This window comes from Pan troglodytes, chromosome 23 (genome assembly GCF_028858775.2).
Source record: "Pan troglodytes isolate AG18354 chromosome 23, NHGRI_mPanTro3-v2.0_pri, whole genome shotgun sequence".
NCBI lineage: Eukaryota > Metazoa > Chordata > Mammalia > Primates > Hominidae > Pan > Pan troglodytes.
In genome coordinates, this window is record NC_086016.1 from 41,407,380 (window position 1) to 41,431,070 (window position 23,691).

Sequence of the window (23,691 nt, forward strand, 5' to 3'; positions counted from 1 at the left end):
CAGTAATCAAGAATGTAGTATTGGTGGAGGGGTAGACACATCGATCACAGGAACAGAATAGAGTCTAGAAGTAGACCCACACAATTCAGTGGAGAAAAGCTAGTCTTTTCAACACATGGTGTTGGCATGATTGGATATCGGAATGAAAAAAAAAAATGGACCTAAACCTCCTTCCTACCTTACACAGAAATTAATTCAAAATGGATCACAGATCTAAATGTAAAATATAGAACTTTTAGAAAAAAACATAGGTGCTCTTTGTGACTTGGGGCTGGACAGAGAGTTCTTAAACATGACTCCAAAAGCATGAACCATGAAAGAGAAAAAATGGATTAAATGGACTTCATCTAAACTAAAACCTTTGCTCTGCAAAAGACACTACTGAGTGAAATGCTAAGTTACAAATAAAAAGAACTCTCAGAACACAATAGTTAAGAAAATAACCTAATTTAAAAATAGGCAAAAAACTTGCACTTCACCAAAGAGGATGAGTTGGTGCCAAATAAACACGTGAAAGATACTCAGTGTCGTTAGCCGTTAGGAAGTGCAGATTAAAGTCACGATGAGCTACCACTACCCACCTCTTAGAATATCTAAATTCAGAAAAAGACAATACCACATGGTGGCAAGGACGTGGAGCAGCCGGAACTCAACATTGGAAATGCAAATGGTTCAGCTGCTCTGGAAAACAGTTTGGCAGGTTCTTATAAAGTTAAACATATACTTACCATATGAGCCAGCCCTGTCACTCCTAGGTATTTACCCTGGATAAATGAAAAGTTACATTCATACAAAAACCTGTACATGAATGTTTATAGCATATTTCTTCATAGTTATAAGAAACGAAACAGCCCAAATGTCCTTCAGTGGATGAATGGATAAACAAACTTTACTACATCCGAACAATGGTATATTACTCTATGAAAGAGAGAGAGAGACTGTTGATGCACACAGGCTAACAACTTGGATGAATCTTAGAGACATAATGTTGAGTGAAAGAAGCCAGTCTCAGGAGGTCATGTTTACTGCATCATTTCATTTATGTGACATTGTTTTGTTTTGTTTTGTTTTGTTTGGAGACAGAGTCTCACTCCGTCGCCCAGGCTGGAGTGCAGTGGTGTGCAATCTCGGCTCATGGCAACCTCTGCCTCTCAGGTTCGGGTGATTCTCGTGCCTCAGCCTCTTGAGTAGCTGGAATTACAGGTGTGCGCCACCACGCCCGGCTGATTTTTGTATTTTCAGTAGAGACAGGGTTTCGCCACATTGGCCAGGCTGGTCTCAAATTCCTGGCCTCAAGTGATGAGCCCCTCTTGGCCTCCTAAAGTGCTGGGATTACAGGCGTGAGCCACTGCACCTGGCGTTTAATATGACATTCTTAAAAAGACAAAGCCATACCAGTGGAAAATAGGTTGCCAGGGATTAGGGGAGGGAGTGCGTTGGGAGTGGAGCTGCCCTGTATCCTGAGAGAGGTGGTAGTTACACACATCTCTACATGTGTCAACATTCACAGATGTGCGTGCCCCAAAAGCCAGTTTTACTCCATGTTAATGTAAAAATAAAACAAACTCCCACACCCTGCAGAAGTTGCTCCAGGGTGCAAAATGTAGAGCTGAAGCACCAAAATAGATAAAAGCAGAATAAAACCAATTACATGAAAAAAAGTGAAGTCACTCCTGTCAGTATATAACTAAACAGAAGCTACAATTTGCCACAAAAGCTAACCACAGGCTTTTTATATATCTGATTGCAAAAGCCTGTTGAAGTGGTTTCCACATCCTTTCTGGAAGACTTAACAATAACTTTTAAGAAGTTGCACACAGTATCTGTGTGTGTTTTATTTCTTTTACAGATGATTCATTGTTGGCATATAGAAATGCTACTGATTTTTGTATGTTGATTCCATATCCTGCAACTTTTTTTTTTTTTTTTTGAGATGGAGTCTTTTTTTGAGATGGAGTCTCGCTCTGTCACCCAGGCTGGAGTGCAGTCGCACGATCTCAGCTCACTGCAAGCTCCGCCTCCCGGGTTCATGCCATTCTCCTGCCTCAGCCTCCAGAGTAGCTGGGACTACAGGCGCCCGCCACCACACCCGGCTAGTTTTTTTGTATTTTTTGTAGAGATAGGGTTTCACCATGTTAGCCAGGATGGTCTCGATCTTCTGACCTCATGATCCACCTGCCTCGGCCTCCCAAAGTGCTGGGATTACAGGCTTGAGCCACCGCGCCTGGCCCATATCCTGCCACTTTACTGAATTTGTTTAATCAGTTCTAATAGTTTTTTGGTGGAGTCTAGGTTTTTCCAAATATAAGATTATATCGTCTGCAAACAAGGATCATTTAACGTCTTCCTTGCCAGGTTGGATGCCCTCTATTTCTTTCTCTTATCTGGTTGCTCTAGCTTGTGTTTAATATTTCAATAAAGCTTTCAATACAATTTTTTTTTTTTTGAGACAGAATCTCACTCTTGTCGCCCAGGCTAGAGTGCAGTGGCATGATCTCAGCTCGCTGCAACCTCCGACTCCTGGGTTTAAGCGATTCTCCTGCCTCAGCCTCCCCAGTAGCTGGGATTACAGGCATGCACCACCACGCCTGGCTAATTTTTTTGTGTTTTTAACAGAGACAGAGATGGGGTTTCACCAGGTTGGCTAGGCCGGTCTCAAATTTCTGACATCAAATGGTCCACCCACCTCAGCTTCCCAAAGTGCTGGGATTACGGGCGTGAGCCACTGCACCCAGCCAATAAAAATTTTATTTTCCTTGAAATCGAACTGTGGTTCTCCCAGTTATTCCAGTTTGCTGTAGTTCTGCATGGTGGTTCTGGGAGTGCCCTTGTGAACAAAGCGCAGTTTTCAGGTGGGAGGGCAGATTTGGGGCAAGCTTTCAGGGAGAGGCAGGGAATCGCACCTGGGCCTTGCATCAAAGTTGTTCCTGGGGCTTAAAAAGTACAGATGCTCAGGATGTACCCTAGGGAGATTTGGGAAATTCAGAAATTGTGTTTAGGCCGGGGATGGGGCCAGGGCCTGGACCGCTGTGTGAGCGTGTTTAAAGCTCTGCAGTGATTATGCTGAACAGCCTGGTTTGAGATCCTATGGGGTAGAATGGGCATTGCAGACAGGCAGGGATGCTGGAATCAGGGTGCCGTTGGGGTACATGAGAGGGCCATCAGCCAGTCCTGGGTAGGGTCATCCTGAAGGAAGACCTCCTGGAGGTGGTGACTCCTGAGCCAAAGAGTCCCGAAGGACCCGGAGAATTGGTAGGGAAGAAGAGGGAGGGTGTTCATGTGGAGGCAAAGAGCAGGGGATGGACAGGGCTGTAGGCATTTGGGACTGGGAGGGAAGGATGTGGCAGGGGAGATGGGAGAGGACATCGGGGTGGCATGAGGATGTCTTATAAACTAGCTCATAAACTCCGACTTAAAAGCCAGTCTCAGTTACTCTCCCTGGTACTTGGAGGTCCCAGTGCCAGAGAGAGTGACTGAGGCTAGCTTATAAGTCGGAGTTTCTCCAGGCTGGGTCTTAGGTCACCTGAAAGCATCACCCATGGGGAGCGGCCTGCACTGCAGATGTCCCGGGCCCTGCCCAGATCAGTCATTCTGAGGGTGGGGCCTGCAGCCTGCAGTGTTGGTAACCAATGCTCAAGGGATTTCTTTGTAGTGTGCATTTGGAGCCAGTGCAGTAAGAGGTGGGGTCCCCAGAGTTTCCTGCCAAGAGTCTGCGACATTTGTGTGTGTTTCACTAGGTTTCATAACGGCTCACTCCTGGAGGTCATTGCTGCGCCTTACATTTGGGAATGGTGGAGTCTCAGTTTTCCTGGGAAACCAGTTTGTAGACTAGCCATAAAAACAGCAAACCCTTCTGCAGGTGTCTGTTCATACAAACATTATTGTTTTCCAGAAGGAAGTGGAACCCTCTGTGTAGGGCTGCGGGCCTGCTAGGTTTTTGTTGCAGAAGGAATAGGTGAAGTGGGGACTACCCTGCAGACGCGGTGGCGTCTCACGGCTTCCTGGTGTCCTTCCCCAGGAGCAGCAGCCAAGCTGGACAGATGACCTGCCTCTCTGCCACCTCTCTGGGGTTGGCTCAGCCTCCAACCGCAGCTACTCTGCTGATGGCAAGGGCACTGAGAGCCACCCGCCAGAGGACAGCTGGCTCAAGTTCAGGTGTGTGTGCCAGCATTTCTGTGTTGGGCCCGGGGAGTTGGTTGGTTTGCAAGCAAGGAAAGACACCGACCTTGCAGCTTTCTCGTATGGGCTTGCCAGTGACATGTGGCCCGTGAGAGGTGGCCTCTGCTGCTGTCTTGCCAAGGGCCTGCTCTGATGGGGTAGCGTGAGCATGGGGAGGAGGGTATCCCAGAATGTCATAGCCAGAGTGAAATGATGGCTAAAGCAGGGGGACCCAGGAGGGCCCCTGAAGCTGCAGCTGCTGTCGCTTTAGTCTCCCCCAATTCCTTTCCCTTTCTCCCTCCACCTCCGTGAGACCCTGGTCTCAGGCCTCCCTCTGCCCTCTCCCTCTTCCAGGAGTGAGAACAACTGCTTCCTGTATGGGGTCTTCAACGGCTATGATGGCAACCGAGTGACCAACTTCGTGGCCCAGCGGCTATCCGCAGAGCTCCTGCTGGGCCAGCTGAATGCCGAGCACGCCGAGGCCGACGTGCGGCGTGTGCTGCTGCAGGTAATGGTGCCGGGGCCGACAGTGACCCAGCCACATCATGTCCCCCACCCCAAGGCTTGGGCCCTGCACCTCTAGCATGTTGCCAGGGTTGGTGTGAAGATCCTGCCGGCCCCTTCACCCCAGTAGAGGAGCAGCTCCCAGCGTAGGCCCCCCCACCCAACAGGAGTCCAGGACCAGCCAGCGAGCAGCAGGCCTTCAATGGCTGGCAGAGGAGGTACTGCTGGAGACGGGGGGATTTAGGGATGGGAGCTTGGAGAGAGGTGTGAGGTGGGAGCAGGGCAAGGCCTGGTAGAAATGGGGTCATTTAGAGCTACCCCTTTCTTTCCTATGTGGTCAGGTGCTCAGCCTCCAGGTGCAGGAGCCATCCCTGGGCGTTCAGGAAGGACCTTGCCTCCCCTTTCTGAGGGGCTGCCGCCCTCATTGACTGGTTCCACCTTTCTGCTTGCGCTGTTGGCAGTTTTCCTCCTGGCATCTCCTTTCAGGAGCATGTCTCAGGCCCATTTTAGATGAGAAGATGGGCTTCTGTTCCCGGAGAGGGGTGGTGCCAGCCTTTTCCTGCCCTTCACGACCTCAGGCTCCATTGCCAGTGATTCTTAGCAGATCTCACACGGGGGGAGAAGGTGTCAGTGTCACCAGTGTCCTGGGGCTGGTGGGGTTTGACAGAAGCCTCCCAGAAAGAAGTTGTAGTAATCATACGAGCTGTCATAGGCCTGGCAGTTTCTCTGAGCAGTTGCCTTGCTGAGTGCCAGGGTGGACTGTCTTACCTCACCCCTGGAACAACACTTAACCTCTGTTGTGTGAGACTGAGGGGGCCAGAGGTCACACCAGCTGGGCCTACGCCAAGCCTTTGCTCTTAGCTTCTGCACTGTCTCCTGCCTCCCAGCCGTCTGCAGTGCTGCCTCTGCAGGGTGCACACCCCTTCGAGGCTGAAGGGCTTTGTCAAAGACATTGATCTGCAGGAAGCAGCCGGTGCCTTGCAGTGCTGGGCCAGAGGCAGGACTGACATGTGGAAAGCTCCATCACACAAGAACCTGCAGTGAATACAGCAAACCTGTTGCTATTATTAATAGAGGACATTTTAGCACCAGTGACAGTGGTGTTTTGAACCAGCCTTTGCCCTGTCCTGTGTTCCCCTAGGCCTTCGATGTGGTGGAGAGGAGCTTCCTGGAGTCCATTGACGACGCCTTGGCTGAGAAGGCAAGCCTCCAGTCGCAATTGCCAGAGGTAATTTCCCCAGCCGACACCCAGGGGAGTCAAGTCCAGGCCCAGCTTTGCAAGGAGCATGGACTCATCTACTTTCTTGACATTACTGGGCCAGAGCAACAGGAGTTAGGGAGCAGTTCCTGATGGGTGACACTGGTGTGTGGCCACAGGTGAGGGACCTCGCTGCTCTGCTGTGGGCAGCTGCATGCTAAAGCTCAGCAGTGTCTGGGCAGTGGTGGACATGAGGAAGGGCTTTTCCCAGTCCTTCGACCTGAATGGGTCCCCGCCCTTGTCAACCACCTGCTCACATCGCCTACTGCCACCTGCAGCGCTTACCTCTGTGCTGTGAGTTAGGTCATCTCCAGCTTTCTGGAAGAACCTTAGCCTGGAGCTGTAGTGAAGGCTTCATCTTGGCTGTGCCATGGACCATCTGTCTGTCTGTCCCCTGGGCCCTCGGATCTTTGCTCTTAAGAGCAAAGGGAGGCCGGGCATGGTGGCTCACGCCTGTAATCCCAGCACTTTGGGAGGCCGAGGCGGGCGGATCACAAGGTCAGGAGATCGAGACCATCCTGGCTAACATGGTGAAACCCCGTCTCTACTAAAAATACAAAAAATTAGCCGGGCGTGGTGGTGGGCGCCTTGTAGTCCCAGCTACTCGCGAGGCTGAAGCAGGAGAATGGTGTGAACCTGGGAGGCGGAGCTTGTAGTGAGCCGAGATCATGCCACTGCACTGTAGCCTGGGGGACACAGCGAGACTCCATCTCAAAAAAAAAAAAAAAAGAGTAAAGGTTGTGGAGAGGGCTAGGAAGATGGTCCAGAGTTCTGTCCTGCCCTGACCCTCTGTTGATGGTTGTAGGGAGTCCCTCAGCACCAGCTGCCTCCTCAGTATCAGAAGATCCTTGAGAGACTCAAGACGTTGGAGAGGGAAATTTCGGGAGGGGCCATGGCCGTTGTGGCGGTCCTTCTCAACAACAAGCTCTACGTCGCCAATGTCGGTGAGCCCCCTCCTGTCCCAGGGCAGGGAGGACTGGGGAGAGGTCAGCCACAGGGGTCGGTGCGTTATTTGACAATCTGCTTTCCAGACACTTCACGCACTTTAAACCCAGGGTCTCCTGAGACCGTTGGGTATGTCCCTCTCCACAGTGACGCCTCAGTCCCAACTGGAAGGGAGAAAGGACGGGATGGGAGGCAGGTGTCCTGGCCTTTAGTCCCTATTCTGCTTCTTAACTCATTCTGGATGAGTTGTATCCCATTCTGGGTGGCCTTGGGGGCCGCTGCTTCTGGAAGAGGTTACCTGGCCATGAAAAACCAACCAGTATCCCCATGAACAGCTGCGAGATGGGGCTAGGTGACAGGGACATTGGGGTTTGTGAGAAGAACAGACAGGTGCAGGTTTCAGTAGAAAGGACTCTGTAGAGACCCTTCTGATGATGCTGCCTTTTTTTAATACTCCAGTGGAAAATTTTCCACAATATAGAACAATAGAGTGACTGATATTTAATGAACATTCATGCGCCCATCCCCAATCCCAGCAGTTATCAACTGTGGCCAGCCTTCTTTGTCCCCACGTTCTCTATTTTGAAGCAAACGCCAGACACTGTATCATGTTATCTGTAAATATTTCAGTCTGTATCTCTAGAGAAGAGGTCTGTTTTATTAAGATCATAATCCTATGATTACACTGAAAAAGTTAAACCCAATTCTTTCGTATCATCAGCTGTCCCTAACTGGTGACTCACCCTGTTGGTCTGAGCCTGTTTTGCCCATTTCAGGTATTTCCACGTGTGAAATGCCTGCCTTTTCCCTCTCTGCCTTCCCAGTATGCCCTATTTCTCTCTGTGTGTAGTCTTTGCTTAGCTGTTCACATTCTGCCACAGGTACAAACCGTGCACTTTTATGCAAATCGACAGTGGATGGGTTGCAGGTGACACAGCTGAACGTGGACCACACCACAGAGAACGAGGATGAGCTCTTCCGTCTTTCGCAGCTGGGTGAGTGGGGAGAGTGGGAGCGGAAGCTGATCCCCATGGGCTCACCCTTCGCCTGCCTTTGGTGGTGGGGTAGAGAGGCGTGTGGTAGAGGGGCTGTGATCTTGGGCTCCCCAGCCAGCCTGCCTGGGGTTCATTCCCAGCACTGCCGCTTACTGGTTGGTGATTGGAACTTAAACTTAAGTTTTCTGTGCCTCAGATCCCCCGCTGTGTAATGAGGATAATAGTAACCTACCTCGGGATGCTAGGAGGATTCAGTTAGTGCATGTGAAATGCTTCCTGGAGTGCCTGGCACACAGAAGACACTTACTGTTATTGGTGGAGACTGAAAGAGGCCAAAGAAGTCCAGGGAGCCCAGCTGCTGCTGAGCTGCTCCTTCCCTTCCCAGTGAGCTCCAGGCAGATGTGGGGCACATGGGATGGGCAGGGAGACGGCAGGCAAGCTGCTCCGTGCCGGGTGGTGCCTGGAGGACGGGCTCTGAGTGAGGTGTGTCATGATGGGCGTGGGGACTGAGGACACCAGGGACTTTGGGTCAGCTGCTCTCCCAGGCGCCCTGGTGTTGTCTTCATTTCCTATTCAGTGGGTCCTTATTGCCTTCTTCCCATGACTGTGTCTCTGTCCCCTTCTTTTTGTTCCTCTTTGTGAACAAGAAGCAGGATTGTTGCACTGTTTCCCTCCGTAGGCTTGGATGCTGGAAAGATCAAGCAGGTGGGGATCATCTGTGGGCAGGAGAGCACCCGGCGGATCGGGGATTACAAGGTTAAATATGGCTACACGGACATTGACCTTCTCAGGTAGGTGCCAGTCCAGCTGTCCCCTGTGCTTGAAAGAACAGAAGGTCCTAGGGAGGCCAAGATGGGAGGATTGATTGTGCTGGGAGGTCGAGGCTGCAGTGAGCTGTGATCATGCCACTGCACTCCAGCCTGGGCAACAGAGCAAGACCCTGTCTCAAAAAAAAAAAAAAGGTCCAGAAGGCCTGGGGCAGACGCAGACTGTAGGCCCCAGTGACAGAAGTGCAGTCAAAGTAGTTCAGAGCCCAGGCAAACTCTTTCTTCCTCCCAGAGAGGTTGGTTTGGGGCAGGTTAGGCCCAGCAGGCCAGGAGTTGGGTACTATAAAAACAAGGGGTGGAGTTGAGGAGCTGGGCCAAAGCTGAGGGCAGCAACTAGTGCCACAAGGGAGGCAGGCGAAGCCAGAGTTGGCATGGGATGGACAGACCAGGCCTGTTGGTCAGTGCTGCCCATGGCTGCAGCAGAGGTGTGAGATGAATTGTGTATTTCCCTCTGAGGACACCTCCTCTGGTCATCACCCCAGCGCTCATGGCAGCAGAATGGGCAGTCATCATCACACGGCCAAGCCCGTGCAGAGCTCTGGATGTACCTTCTTTTATGCATTCCCTACTCAGGCCCCCTGAGGCAGTCACTGCCATCACCCCAGAGGCATTTTCATAAGAGGAAACTGAGGCATGGAGACATCAGGCAGCCCACCCTGGTCATGGGGCTTGAACACAGGCAGCCTGAATTTGAAATATGTGTCCTTAACCTTCGGGTAACCTGTATGTGAAGTATTGGTTGGGGAGATAGGCGCGTCCACTTGCCTGATGCCAATCATGGCATTTAATGTCATGGCCAAGGCTGTTCCCAAAGCCAGAGTTCCCATCAACAGAGGCCTCATGGCCTAGAAAGTGCATGTTAGAACTCCTTGCCCTCACGCGATCTAGGCAACTGAGTGTCGAATATTTGTCCCTAATTTGTGGGGTCCTGTTTCCTTTATTGGAAAGGACATCCATAGTTTAAAACACTTCAGACAGTGCTGGGGTCTATACAGGGAAAGGAAGCCTTCCTACACCACACTCTAGGACTCGCTGCCTCCCCAGAGGCTGCTAGTTTCTTGTGTATCCTGTTCCAAAATCTGGCCACATGCACATAGACACACACGGTGTCTGTGTGTGTGTGTGTGTGTGTGTGTGTGTGTGTGTGTGTCATGGGGGCCAAGGAGCCTGCATCCTTTTCGGAACACCCAGGTGCTGGTGTGTCCTGCCCCTCCCAGGTGCTGGTGTGTCCTGCTCCTCCCTCTTTTCTTTTTTTTTAAACCCTAAGGTGTAATTGGCATATGCAAAGCTGTGCCTATTTCATGCATACAACTTGATGAGTTTGGAGATATGTTTACACACCCCTCACTGCTATCATTAAAGGTGCTCATCTCTTCATTCTGCTCACCTGCAGTTAGGATGGCGTCATTCTGTGTAATAACAGCTCCCAGGACCCAGCCCTGGCTGACGGACCCTCAGGAAGTTCTTAGACTCCGCTCTTCTGGATGGTGTTGCCAGCACCTCCTCATGTACTTACCTCCATGTGCACACACATGTGTTGGCATGTAATGACTCTGACCCCAGTCACTAAAGGATCCCTGTACACATGGAGAGTATCTGGGGTCTCAGCCATCTGTTTTGGAAAAGCCCAAATAATAGCAAGAGGCTTGGGCTCCCAGGGATAACCCCTCCCTCTTGCTGTCCCACACCCTGCCCTGCCACCACTGGACCCTGTGAACAGGATGTATGGAACAGGCCAGAATCGGGCATTCAACCTTTGCCATCCTGACCTCAGCTGCCTGCCAGTTTTTATGGCCTTCCAAGCTTTATTTTAGCAGCTGCTGTAAGACGATGGGTCTATTTTTCTGACCTTCTCTTTCTCTCTTTTCTTTTCCTCTTGTCAGGTTGTGTGTTTTATTTTACATTCTGGGCATAGATTCCTCCCCTCAGCAGAATCAGCATCCACCTGGGGGCTGTTCCAAGCAAAGCTCTTCCTTCCACTCTCTCCCCATAGCGCTGCCAAGTCCAAACCAATCATCGCAGAGCCAGAAATCCATGGGGCACAGCCGCTGGATGGGGTGACGGGCTTCTTGGTGCTGATGTCGGAGGGGTTGTACAAGGCCCTAGAGGCAGCCCATGGGCCTGGGCAGGCCAACCAGGTGAGTTGGGCCCAGCCACGCCCATGGCTGGAGAGCGTGGCTGGCCTGCATGGTGATGTGCTCACCCTGCCTTCTAGCACTGTGATTCTCGGAGGCCGTCACCAGACATCTCTGGGTTCAAAGCTGGGGGAAGGAGAATCCCAGAGCTCTGAAAACACCCATCCCACCCAAAAACTTGACTCATTTTAGGCTTGAAGCAGTGTCAGTCCTCAGGGCCTGAGCAAGGTCTGAAGGGAAGAGGGGGAGATGGATGTGAATTGCTATGGGCACGGCATTACTCTGGGATGGCCAGGAAGGGGCCAGGGCCAGGAGGAGAGCACAGAAAGAGATGTGGCCTGCTGCACAGAGCTGTGGCTGCAGAGTCCTCCCCACACCCATCACTTCCTGCCAAGGGCCTGACGGCTTTACTGCCCTCCCTGAGTGGCAGACAATTTATAGTTTGCTTCTCATTTCTTTTTTTTTTTTTTGAGACAGAGTCTCCCTCTGTCACGCAGGCTAGAGTACAGTGGCATGATCTCGGCTCACTGCAATCTCCGCCTCCCGGGTTCAAGCAGTTCTCTGCCTCAGCCTCTCAAGTAGCTGGGATTACAGGTGTCTGCCACCACGCCCAGCTAATTTTTGTATTTTTAGTAGAGACAGGGTTTCACCAGGCTGGTCTCGAACTCCTGACCTTGTGATCCACCCACCTCAGCCTCCCAAAGTGCTGGGATTACAGGCGTGAGCCACCGTGCCCGGCAGTTCACTTCTCATTTCTACAGTGAGGATGGTAACATCTGCCTTTGTGAGATCGCAGTGAGGTTAGGCGTGGTAAACACAGGCCCTCAGCCGAGAGTTGCTTATTTTTCTTATACCTTGGAGTCACCAAAGTGTGACTTCAAGACAGTCACGTTAGGGATGGTCTCAAAGGAAAACTGTCTTTCCCCGACCCCCTTGGATTGCTGACTGGCTAAGATAAGTTCAGTTTGTGTTCCTCCTCCTTTCTGTGATTCTTGTAGGAAGATAACCTTTTCTGCTTTGACTTTTTTTTTTCAATTTTTTAAGACTCGCTGTGTCACCCAGACTGGAGTGCAGTGGCGTGATCACGGCTCACTGCACCCTCAACCTTCTGGGTTCAACCGATCCTCCAGCCTTAGCCTCCTGAGTAGCTGGAACTATAGGTGTGTGCCACCACACCTGGCTAATTTTGGTTGTTTTCTTTGTTTTGTTTTTTTGGTAGAGACAGGGTCTCACTGTATCGCCCAGGTTAATCTCAAACTCCTGGTCTCAAGTGATCTTCCTACCTTGGCCTCCCAAGATGCTGGGATTGTAGGCATGAGCCACTGTGCCCAGCCTGCTTTGTCCTTTTTTTTTTTTTTTTTTCTTTTTCATTTTTATTTTTATTGATCATTCTTGGGTGTTTCTCACAGAGGGGGATTTGGCAGGGTCATAGGACAATAGTGGAGGGAAGGTCAGCAGATAAACAAGTGAACAAAGGTCTCTGGTTTTCCTAGGCAGAGGACCCTGAGGCCTTCTGCAGTGTTTGTGTCCCTGGGTACTTGAGATTAGGGAGTGATGATGACTCTTAACGAGCATGCTGCCTTCAAGCATCTGTTTAACAAAGCACATCTTGCACCGCCCTTAATCCATTTAACCCTGAGTGGACACAGCACATGTTTCAGAGAGCACAGGGTTGGGGGGTAAGGTCACAGATCAACAGGATCCCAAGGCAGAAGAATTTTTCTTAGTACAGAACAAAATGAAAAGTCTCCCATGTCTACTTCTTTCCACACAGACACGGCAACCATCCGATTTCTCAATCTTTTCCCCACCTTTCCCCGCTTTCTATTCCACAAAACCACCATTGTCATCATGGCCCGTTCTCAATGAGCTGCTGGGCACACCTCCCAGACGGGGTGGTGGCTGGGCAGAGGGGCTCCTCACTTCCCAGTAGGGGCGGCCGTGCAGAGGCACCCCTCACCTCCCGGACGGGGCGGCTGGCCGGGCGGGGGGCTGACCCCCACCACCTCCCTCCCGGACGGGGCGGCTGGCCGGGCGGGGGGCTGACCACCCCACCTCCCTCCCGGACGGGGTGGCTGGCCGGGCAGAGGGGCTCCTCACTTCCCAGTAGGGGCGGCTGGGCAGAGGCGCCCCTCACCTCCCGGACGGGGTGGCTGGCCAGGAGGGGGGCTGACCCCCCGACCTCCCTCCCGGACGGAGCGGCTGGCCGGGCAGAGGGGCTCCTCACTTCCCAGTAGGCGCGGCTGGGCAGAGGCTCCCCTCACCTCCCGGACGGGGCGGCTGGCCGGGCAGGGGGCTGACCCCTCCACCTCCCTCCCGGATGGGGTGGCTGGCCTGGCGGGGGGCTGACCCCCCCACCTCCCTCCCGGATGGGGCGGCTGGCCTGGCGGGGGCTGACCCCCACCTCCCTCCCGGACGGGGCGGCTGCCGAGCGGAGACGCTCCTCACTTCCCAGACGGGGTGGCTGCCGGGCGGAGGGGCTCGTCACTTCTCAGACGGGGCGGCTGCCAGGCGGAGGGGCTCCTCACTTCTCAGACAGGGCGGTTGCCGGGCGGAGGGTCTCCTCCCTTCTCAGATGGGGCGGCTGGGCAGAGACGCTCCTCACCTCCCAGACGGGGTCGCGGCCGGGCAGAGGCGCTCCTCACATCCCAGACGGGGCGGCCGGGCAAAGGCGCTCCCCACATCTCAGACGATGGGCGGCCGGGCAGAGACGCTCCTCACTTCCTAGATGGGATGGCGGCCGGGAAGAGGCGCTCCTCACTTCCTAGATGGGATGGCGGCCGGGCAGAGACGCTCCTCACTTTCCAGACTGGGCAGCCAGGCAGAGGGGCTCCTCACATCCCAGACGATGGGCGGCCAGGCGGAGACGCTCCTCACTTCCTAGACGGGGTGGCGGCCGGGCAGAGGCTGCACTCTGGGCACTTTGGGAGGCCAAGGCAGGCGACTGGGAGGTGGAGGTTGTAGCGAGCCGAGATCACGCAACTGCACTGCAGCCTGGGCACCATTGAGCACTGAGTGAACCAGACACCGTCTGCAATCCTGGCACCTCTGGAGGCCGAGGCTGGCGGATCACTCGCGGTTAGGAGCTGGAGACCAGCCCGGCCAACATAGCGAAACCCCGTCTCCACCAAAAAAATACGAAAACCAGTCAGGTGTGGCGGCGCGCGCCTGCAATCGCAGGCACTCTGCAGGCTGAGGCAGGAGAATCAGGCAGGGAGGTTGCAGTGAGCCAAGATGGCAGCAGTACAGTCCAGCTTCGGCTGGGCATCAGAGGGAGACCGTGGAAAGAGAGGGAGAGGGAGACCGTGGGGAGGGGGAGAGGGAGACGGAGACCGTGGGGAGAGGGAGACCGTCGAGCCTCTGTATCGCTTTGTCCTTTTTAATTAAAAATCATGTATTGGCCGGGCACACTGGCTCATGCCTGTAATCCCAGGACTTTGGGAAGCTGAGGCAGGCGGATCACTTGAGGTCAGGAGTTCGAGACCAGCCTGGCCAACATGGTGAAGCCCCGCCTCTACTAAAAATACAAAAATTAGCCGGGTGTGGTGGCAGGCGCCTGTAATCCCAGCTACTCGGGAGGCTGAGGCAGGAGAATCGCTTGAACCCGGGAGGCGGAGGTTGCAGTGAGCCAAGATCGCGCCACTGCACTCCAGCCTGAGCAACAGAGCAAGACTCTGTCTCAATCAATCAATCAATATCATGAGGAAAAAGTCTTCTTTAAAATTTGAAAATTAATTTTTATTTCAGTAGCTTTTGAGGTACCAGTATTTTTTTGTTGTAGGGATGAATTATGTAGTGGTGAATTCTGAGATTTTAGTAAACCAGTTATTCAAGTAGTGTACATTGTAACTAATGTATAGTGTTTTATCCCTAGCACCCCTGCCATCCTCCCGCCTTGAGTCTCTAAAGTTCCATTATATCACTCTGTATGCCTGTGCATTCCCATCATTTAGCTCCCACTTACGAGTGAGAACATAGTTTGTGGTTTTCCACTCCTGTGTTACTTAGAATAATGGCCTTCATCTCCATCCAAGTTGCTGCGAAAGACATTCATTCTTTCCTTTTACTGGCTGAGTAGTATTCCATAGTTTATAGATACATTTTCTTTATCTGCTCATTAGTCAATGGCCACTTAGGCTGGTTCCACATCTTTGCAATTGTGAATTGTGCTGCTATAAACATACGTGTGCAAGTATCTTTTTCATATAATGACTTATTTTCCTTTAGGTAGATGCCCAGATTGCTGGATTGAATGGAGATCTACTTCGAAAAAGTCTCAAGTGCCTAACTATCCCCTGTTCCCTGTGTTCTGATTTCTTTTTTTTTTTTTTTTTTTTTTTGAGATGGAGTCTTGCTCTGTTGGCCAAGCTGGAGTGCAGTGGTGCAATCTCGGCTCACTGTAACCTCCACCTCCCGGGTTCAAGTCATTCTTCTGCCTCAGCCTCCTGAGTAGCTGGGACTACAGGCATGTGCCACCACCACACCTGGCTAATTTTTGTATTTTTAGTAGAGATGGGGTTTTGCCTTTTTGGCCAGGCTTATCTTGAACTCGTAACCTCAGATGATCCACCTGCCTTGGCCTCCCAAAGTTCTGGGATTATAGACATGAGCCACTGTGCCCAGCCTGTGTTCTGATTTCTTTACCTGTTATATAAGCTTACCATTCCTTCCAGTAGCCTTATAACATAGAGGGACAGGGGCTTATTTCCAGGTAGAGTAGGGAATTTGGGGTCCATGGAGTTCAGGTTCTTGCCAGAGGTGACGTTGCTGCTTAGTGTTGAAACTGAGCCCACCAGGACCAGGTGCAGGTCATTTCCTATTACCTGTCCCTGCCCTCCTGCCCCGCCCAAAAGAAACTTTACGATGGTGAGAAAGTGATACATATTCAGTGGGAACTGTGCTCCGATACCCCTACAACCATTCTGTTTTTCACTGTCAAAACAGTACTCAATAAATTACATGAGATTCGGCTGGGCGTGGTGGCTCACGCCTGTAATCCCAGCACTTTGGGAGGCTGAGGCGGGAAGATCACTTTAGGTCAGGAGTTTGAGACCAGCCTGGCCAACATGGTGAAACCCCATCTCTACTAAAAATACAACAACAAAAAAAATTATCTGGTGCATAGTGACGCACGCCTGTAATCCCAGCTACTCCGGAGGCTGAGGCGGGAGAATTCTTGAACCTGGGAGACGGAACTTGCAGTGAGCTGAGATCACACCACTGCACTCCAGCCTGGTCAACACAGTGAGACTCTGTCTCAAAAAAAAAAAATTACATGGGATTCAACATTTTCTTATATAATAATGAAAATAGGCTTTGTGCTAGATGATTTTGCCCAGCCGTAGGCTAATAGAAGTGTTCTGAGCACATTTAAGGTAGGCTAGGCTAAGTGATGATGTTCAGTAGGTTAGGTGCATTAAATGCTTTTTCTTTTCTTTTTTTTTTTTTGAGATGGAGTCTCGCTCTGTCACCCAGGCTGGAGTGCAGTGGCTCGATCTTGGCTTACTGCAAGCTCCGCCTCCCGGGTTCACGCCATTCTGCCTCAGCCTCCCGAGTAGCTGGGACTACAGGCACCCGCCACCACGCCCGGCTAATTTTTTGTATTTTTAGTAGAGATGGGGTTTCACCGTATTAGCCAGGATGGTCTCGATCTCCTGACCTCATGATCTGCCTGCCTCAGAATCCCAAAGTGCTGAGATTACAGGTGTGAGCCACCACGCCCGGCCAAATGCTTTTTCAACTTAGGATATTTTCTTTTTTTTTTTTTTTTTTTTTTCGAGACAGAGTCTTGCCCTGTTGGCCAGGCTGGTCTCGGCTCCCTGCAACCTCCGTCTCCTGGGCTCAAGCAATTCTCCTGCCTCAGCCTCTCAAGTTGCTGGGATTACAGGCGTGTGCCACCATGCCCAGCTAATTTTTGTATTTCTAAGTAGAGACGGGGTTTCACCATGTTGGCCAAGCTGGTCTCGATCTGCTGACCTCTGGCAGTCCTCCCACCTAGGCCTCCCAAAGTGCTGGGATTACAGGCGCAAGCCACTGTGCCCGGTCAACTTATGATATTTTCAACTTACAGTGGGTTTGTCAGGACATAGTCCCATCCTAAATTGAAGAACATCTGTATACTAGACAGGGACTTCTCTGAGGTCAGGGACCCTGTTTTCATTCCGTATCCCCAGTTCCTGACAAAATCCTAGCATGTATAACATCGCCTACAACAAGTTTGTTCCAGGAAAGAGTGTTTCATAATAATGACACTTGCTACTAGGCTTTTTAGTGGCTGGCAGAGTGCTCTCACACCACTGTTAGTTAATACTCGTATTCACCCAGTCAAATGGATGTTCTCCCCATCCTAGAGGTGTGCACCCAACAATCAGAGCAATCACAAGAGCACACACTTCCTAATGAGAAAGTTCCAGAAGGATTATCTTGAATACCTTGAAAGGCTCAGATTGCAAACTTGGCTGGCAGGCATTTCCTTCACCTGCTGGGCTGTTGACCACTGAATCTCCTGATTTTAGGCTCCAAGATTATGGCCCATGCCCCCCAGGCCGCACCTCATTCCTTACCAGGTTCTTCCTACCCCCTCCCCCAGGAGATTGCTGCGATGATTGACACTGAGTTTGCCAAGCAGACCTCCCTGGACGCAGTGGCCCAGGCCGTCGTGGACCGGGTGAAGCGCATCCACAGCGACACCTTCGCCAGCGGTGGGGAGCGTGCCAGGTTCTGCCCCCGGCACGAGGACATGACCCTGCTAGTGAGGAACTTTGGCTACCCGCTGGGCGAAATGAGCCAGCCCACACCGAGCCCAGCCCCAGGTACATGTGCTGTGCAGACAGGCAGTGCCTGGGGATGCCATCTGGGGGCCAGAGGTGGGTGCAGAGCCCCCGAGGCTGCTTGAAACGGAGATGGAGTCAGGAGGCCTGGCTCTGAGTGGCTCTAATTCAGGTTCTCTGATTTTTAGCCTCTCTGAGCTGAGTGTTGATTTTTGCTCTTTTGTCTGTAAAATGAGGTTAATACCACCTGCCCCGGCAACCTCCCAGAACCTGAGTGCCCCAGCAAGCAATTCACAGAGCCCTGAAGCCACATAATAGAGATGATGGCCACCACTGATTGAGTGCCTCCCTTGTGCCAGGCACACAGCCTGCCTTATTCCCTTCAGTCCTCATGGGCAACCCTAAAGACAGGTGGTACCCCTGTTTTCCAGAGGGGGAAACTGAGGCTGAAGAATGAAGGGACCTGGAAGAGATTAGGCATGTGGACAGATGGTCAGGCCCCAAGGCCTGTCTGTCCCTGGGCTGCACTGGAGCAGGACAGGGAGAAGGACGTTTTGCTTTCTACCTATGTCATTCTTCAACCAAGTTCTCAGGAAAAGAGGTGGCTGCTCTTTCCCGTGCTCCCCCCAGTGCTGCTCAGCACTAAGACCTTCGGTTCCTGAGGGCTGCATTTCTTTTTCTTTTCTTTAAACAAGCAAATCTTAGATAAAGCTCAGGCATCCACAGACAGATTTGTTCTCCCATGGACACCAGGGTTATTGGAGTTTCTCTGGCCTGTTTTTATTGCAACCATATTTTTATTGGGTCAGCCTCAACTGGGAGCAAACTTATCCTCTGGATTAAAGCATCCATGGGAAGCCAGGCAGTAACCCTTTCCTTGAGGCAACTCAAGCACCAGCAGGATTTACTGCTACAAGGAGTTCTCAGCCTGGCCTGGAAGAGTCTCTGACAAGGGACACTCCTCCTGAGCTGTCCCAAGGGGCAGGGGGCCCCACTGGGCTTGGGGAGCCAGGCATGGCCGCCACCCACACTCAGCCCTCAGGCACCACCCCATCAGGCCATGGAGCAGCTTTGCCCCTGCTACCCTGGGTTTCTCCTCAGCTGCTGCCTGAGGCCCCCACTCTCTTCCTCCCAAAGCTGCAGGAGGACGAGTGTACCCTGTGTCTGTGCCATACTCCAGCGCCCAGAGCACCAGCAAGACCAGCGTGACCCTCTCCCTTGTCATGCCCTCCCAGGGCCAGATGGTCAACGGGGCTCACAGTGCTTCCACCCTGGACGAAGCCACCCCCACCCTCACCAAGTAAGTCCCTTCCCCACTGAGCCACCCCCAGCCCTGTCACCCCCGTGTGTGTCCTGTGGCACCAGGACAGAAATGGCCATGGGGCCAAGGCTTGTGGATGAGATGCCCTGGGGTCTGGAATTCCCCAGCTCCGTGCCTGGTGAGGGAGGTCTCCCTAGAAACTGAAGCAGGTGCGGTTTTTGGTCAGGTGGCTGATGGTCCCAGCCTACTTCTCGTATTTTCTTGTGGGCCCATCTGCTGGTTTCATTCAGTGGAAGGTTTTCTTTCATTCCTCACCTCAGTGTGATGTGGGGTGGCTTCCTGTGGTGTCCTTGCTTGGGGACATTGTCTGGCCTGTACTGGCTTGTCAGAGCCCATGCTTTCTGGCTAATATGCTTGATTTTAGCTTTGAAGTGAGTTCTCTGGTTTTGGGGCAGGGGGCGAGGTAGAGGCAACAGCCTGAGGGGGATGCGGCCAGGCCCCCTCCAGCCGCAGACCTGCCTGACAGGTCTGGAGTACACCCCACCCCCTTCACTTCCGTAGAATGTGCACTCCCCACACCAGGGGACCCAGATCTGGTTTCCACATTCCAGCCCTGCATGGAATGATAGAGATGCCACACCCAGCCCACTCTGAGGATGGAGTGCGCAGGATGTGGCCAATTAGAAAGGCTCTGGAGGGGGGTGGGCGGCCTGCATGCCTCTGCCCCATCAGGGGGCCTTCCTTTCCCTCTGCCTCTGGGTTGTGGATGCTGCGACTGCTGCCACGGGGCTAGAAAGGCCTGCCAGGCCGAGCAAGCTCCTTGGGCATCCTGAGTGCAGTAGGGGTGGCCTCTCCAGCACCCCTGCCGGGCTGCCTGGAGGAGTCCTCCAGCTGTGTCCACAAAGCAGAGTGTGAGCGCTGTGGCCCTAGACAAGGCAGGACAACCCACTCTCCTCCCCTGCCTGTGTTCCTCACTCCTTTCAGCGTCTGAGCCATAGTTGGTCCCACCATGGGCTGGCCCTGTGCTGGTGCTGGGCAGCGCTAACAGGCAGTTCCAGCTGTGATAGAAGGTGGGTGCCTGTCCCCACCCAGCTGATGAGAAGAGATTGAAGGGGAGGGGGGCGAAGGAAGGTTTTCTAGAAGAAGACACCTTGCCCGCCCTGCTGAGTAGGGCCTGGGTTGGGACGGGTTTAGAGAGATGGTAATGGACAGTCGGTGGTTCAGCTTCACCCGAGGAACTTCCTGTGATGACGGGAGTGCTCGCGTGGGTGCTGTCCTGTCACGGCGTCTCTAGCCACTTGTGGCTATTAGACGCTTGAACTGAGTGTTCCATTTTCTTTCCTTTTTTTTGAGATGGAGTTTCACTCTTGTTGCCCAGGCTGGAGTGCAATGGCAAAATCTTGGCCCACTGCAACCTCTGCCTCCCAGGTTCAACCAATTCTCCTGCCTCAACCTCCCGAGCAGCTGGGATTACAGGCACACGCCACCATGCCTGGGTAAATTTTTTTTGTATTTTTAGTAGAGATGGGGTTTCACCGTGTTGGCCAGGCTGACCTCGAACTCCTGACCTCAGGTGATCCACCCGCCTTGGCCTCCCAAAGTGCTGGGATTACAGGCATGAGCCACCGCGCCCAGCCCCATTTTCTTTACCTTTAGCTCATTTAAGTAGCCACATGCATATGGTGCTTTAAAATTTGACTTTTTATCTGTTCCTAAGATCATCTGTCTGGGCCAGCTCCTGTGGTCGCCTCTGCCAGAAAGGCCTGTGGCCCAAGAGGCTGGTAGAGGCAGGGGCCATTCTATCCCCACTCTGCCCCAGGCCCCTTGACCCGGCTGCTTCTGATTGACTCCCTCCCCTGTTGTCCTGCAGCCAAAGCCCGACCTTAACCCTGCAGTCCACCAACACGCACACGCAGAGCAGCAGCTCCAGCTCTGACGGAGGCCTCTTCCGCTCCCGGCCCGCCCACTCGCTCCCGCCTGGCGAGGACGGTCGTGTTGAGCCCTACGTGGACTTTGCTGAGTTTTACCGCCTCTGGAGCGTGGACCATGGCGAGCAGAGCGTGGTGACAGCACCGTAGGGCAGCCGGAGAATGCAGCCCAAGCAGGGCCTGGCATGGGGCAGGACAGGGTCCAGCCTTTTCCTAACATCTGCCTGTGCCACAACGGCCAGCAGGTGCCCCGTCCTCTGCCCACAGCAGACTCTGTCCCATGGCTCTCCGGGCAGTAGAGTGTGTGAGTGCAGACTGGACCTGTGGTTCATACCTTGTCACCACCCGGGAAGCTGAAGGCCACTTCCTCCCAGATGGCCTCAGCCAGGACCATCGCCCTTTCTCAGAGCAGAGGGCCAGGTATAGAAACCGCAGTGGGCCTGCAAGCCGCCCGAGCCTCCCCAGCAGCCTCCTACAGAGCAGGAAGAGGCGCCCTGTGAACCCTGAGTGTCGCAGGCCCAGCAGACCCTGCTGTCCCAAGCCCACCCCTCCTCCCACCATCACCTCCCTCACCTCGGGACAGTAGCCCTCCACTTCTCCAGCCTCTCAGCCCTGTGCTCCTGCATCCAGAGTGGAACCCAGGCTGGTGTCCGCATCTGTCCCTGGGCCCCACCCCTGGACCTGCCTTGGTTGTGTCATCTGTTGTAAACGTTCAGGAGGACCAGGGCAGCATCTGGGGCCTGGGATGGCCACAGAAGGGGCAGGCCAGGTGGAAAGGAGCGAGGGGGAAGTGGTCTAAGAGACCTGGAACTGCCAGAGGATGGCGGCCTGGGCTTCCCCAGAGCCAGGCGTGCGGGAGAGGTGAGGACTGGCCCCGGCGGGCTGAGGCAGGGGCCGCTCTCGTCAGGCCTGAGCCAGGGTGAGCTGGTGCCTGCCTCGCATTTTCCTTCTGGTGCTGTGAAGACCATAGGCTGGCAGGCAGCTGAGATGAACTGTCTTTACCACTGATGAGGGGCCTCTGCCGGCTGAGGGTAGCAAGCAGGGGTTGTGAGTCAGGCTGGGGGACTTGTTTGAAAGAAAGAAGAGTGGAAAATGGTTCCAGGAGGGAAGAGGTTCTTTGAGACACAGTACCCTGGGAGGCATAGGAGAAGGGTCGGGCCAGCCCAGCCCAGGGCCTGAGTTAGACTATTTCCCACATGTTCTCTGCCTTCAGTGGGGAGGGGGTGCCACCAGGGCTGTCGGCCAGGATTGCCACTCCTGTTTCAGAGGAAGCAGGCCGAGAGACTTGCACCTTGGCCAAGCCACACAATCAGTGGGGCAGCCAGAGCTCAGACCTGAGCCATTTTGTCAGTATCCAGGACCCTCTGGATTCTCCACGCCCTCCCCATCTCCCAGTCTCCCTGCCCCCCGTGCCCCAGACCGGCCCACCAGGGACTAGCCGCTGTCGCACAGCCTCTGGGGTGCTTGGTCTCTGCAAAGTCAAAGGCCTGACAGCTCTGTGGCCTGGGAATCCATTTTCCTGCGGCAGAGCAGGGCCTGGTGTGGAACCAGGGAGCTGTGGGAAGCCACAGCAGAAATGGAAGAAAAACAGGTCTCAGCCCAGGGTCCTCGCTCACTCCCTCACCCCCCACTTTGAAGCCATCTCTGTTCTGCAGGTGAGAGGATTTAAAGTCAGTCACAAAGGCTTGGGAACAAAAGGAATTCTCTTCCAAGAATGCCTCTGTGGTGCTGTTTGGTCTCTAGAAACAGGGTCACTTTTTTAATGTAGTAAAGAAGTAATAAATGGTGGCATTACACATTGTGATATTAATAGCGCTGTTGCTCATGTTTCCTGTAACTCGCAGTGGCCCTGGGAAGTGGACGCCTCCCCTCTTCACTGCCCTGGAGGTTCAAGAACTCAGCTCGCCAGGCTGCTAAGTGGCAGGGCTGGGATTTGAACCCAGGCCTTCTGGCTGCATTCCATGCTGCCGCCCCCACAGCCCCGGGGAAACATGGCTTGCCTGTTACCTCCCGGGCCCACTCTCGGACCCAGATGTGTTCATGCACATCTGAAGGGGGTGACAGTTTTCTCTGCTGCAGGCCAAGCCCTCTGGCCCATGGCCAGTGGCAGGGTTGTGGTGCCAACTCCACTCTGCTGAGAGTGAGCCTAGGGTCTTGGTGTGTGAGTGGTGCTATGGCCACCCGGTGCTCAGGTCACCAGGGCGGAGGCCTTGCCCTCTTGCCAGCTAGTTTGCTTTACTGGGTTTTGCTTTGGGGAAGGATCTTCTATAAATACCAGTCCATAGAGCACTTCATCCTGCTTTCTGGGACTTAAGAACTCATCCCTCTAAGAAGAGCCTCTGCAACAGAAACCGAAACAGTGCATCTGCTTAGGAACAAAGCCACTCTCTGTCTGGTGTGGTCAGAGGGTCCCGGATGTCCCCCCCTCCACTCTGCTGGGCAGGGGCTGTGCCTGCGGAGCTTCCTTCCAGGATCTGTCCTTCTCAGCTTCCCCAGCCGAGCCGCCAGGGGTCCTGAGGACCACCATGGCCCCTGAACACTCCTGGAGCTTTGGTGTCAGCCCTGCCACCCAAGAGAGAGAGAGAGACATGGTGAGTAACTGAGGCACAGACAGGTTCAGGCACAGTCCTGGTCACAAGTGGCCACCATGCAACTCTGGGCCCCAGGTCTCTCCCAGCACCTGCTCTGCCCTAAGCGTGTGGGGCCGGGCGCTGCACTGTTGACTTTATGTCCCCTGTCCCCAGCCTTGGTGTTACTTACTGCACTTGAGCCTGTCTCCTGGAGGGAAATGAAGGTGAGAGGGACACTGTTTGATCCAAGAGGGGAAGCTCGGGAATGGGTTTGAGGACTTAAGGGGCCAGGAGTCAAGGTAAGGAAAGTGAATGGCACAGCGAGGCGGAGCTGTGCAGC

General features: G+C 53.5%; 1 protein-coding gene across 1 annotated transcript in view; it reads left to right on the forward strand.

The window, feature by feature from the left end:
- Nucleotides 1-22,591, forward strand: part of TAB1 (TGF-beta activated kinase 1 (MAP3K7) binding protein 1) — a 34,540-nt gene extending 11,949 nt beyond the window's left edge. Inside the window, exons 2-11 of the mRNA XM_016939195.3 lie at nt 4,019-4,155; nt 4,513-4,666; nt 5,804-5,890; nt 6,726-6,864; nt 7,747-7,860; nt 8,540-8,651; nt 10,681-10,825; nt 17,412-17,634; nt 18,730-18,892; nt 20,724-22,591. Of these exons, the coding sequence (XP_016794684.1) occupies nt 4,019-4,155; nt 4,513-4,666; nt 5,804-5,890; nt 6,726-6,864; nt 7,747-7,860; nt 8,540-8,651; nt 10,681-10,825; nt 17,412-17,634; nt 18,730-18,892; nt 20,724-20,931 (1,482 nt within the window). The 3' untranslated portion in view covers nt 20,932-22,591. The remainder of the gene's footprint in view (nt 1-4,018; nt 4,156-4,512; nt 4,667-5,803; nt 5,891-6,725; nt 6,865-7,746; nt 7,861-8,539; nt 8,652-10,680; nt 10,826-17,411; nt 17,635-18,729; nt 18,893-20,723) is intronic.
- The last annotated feature ends 1,100 nt before the right edge of the window (nt 22,592-23,691 follow it).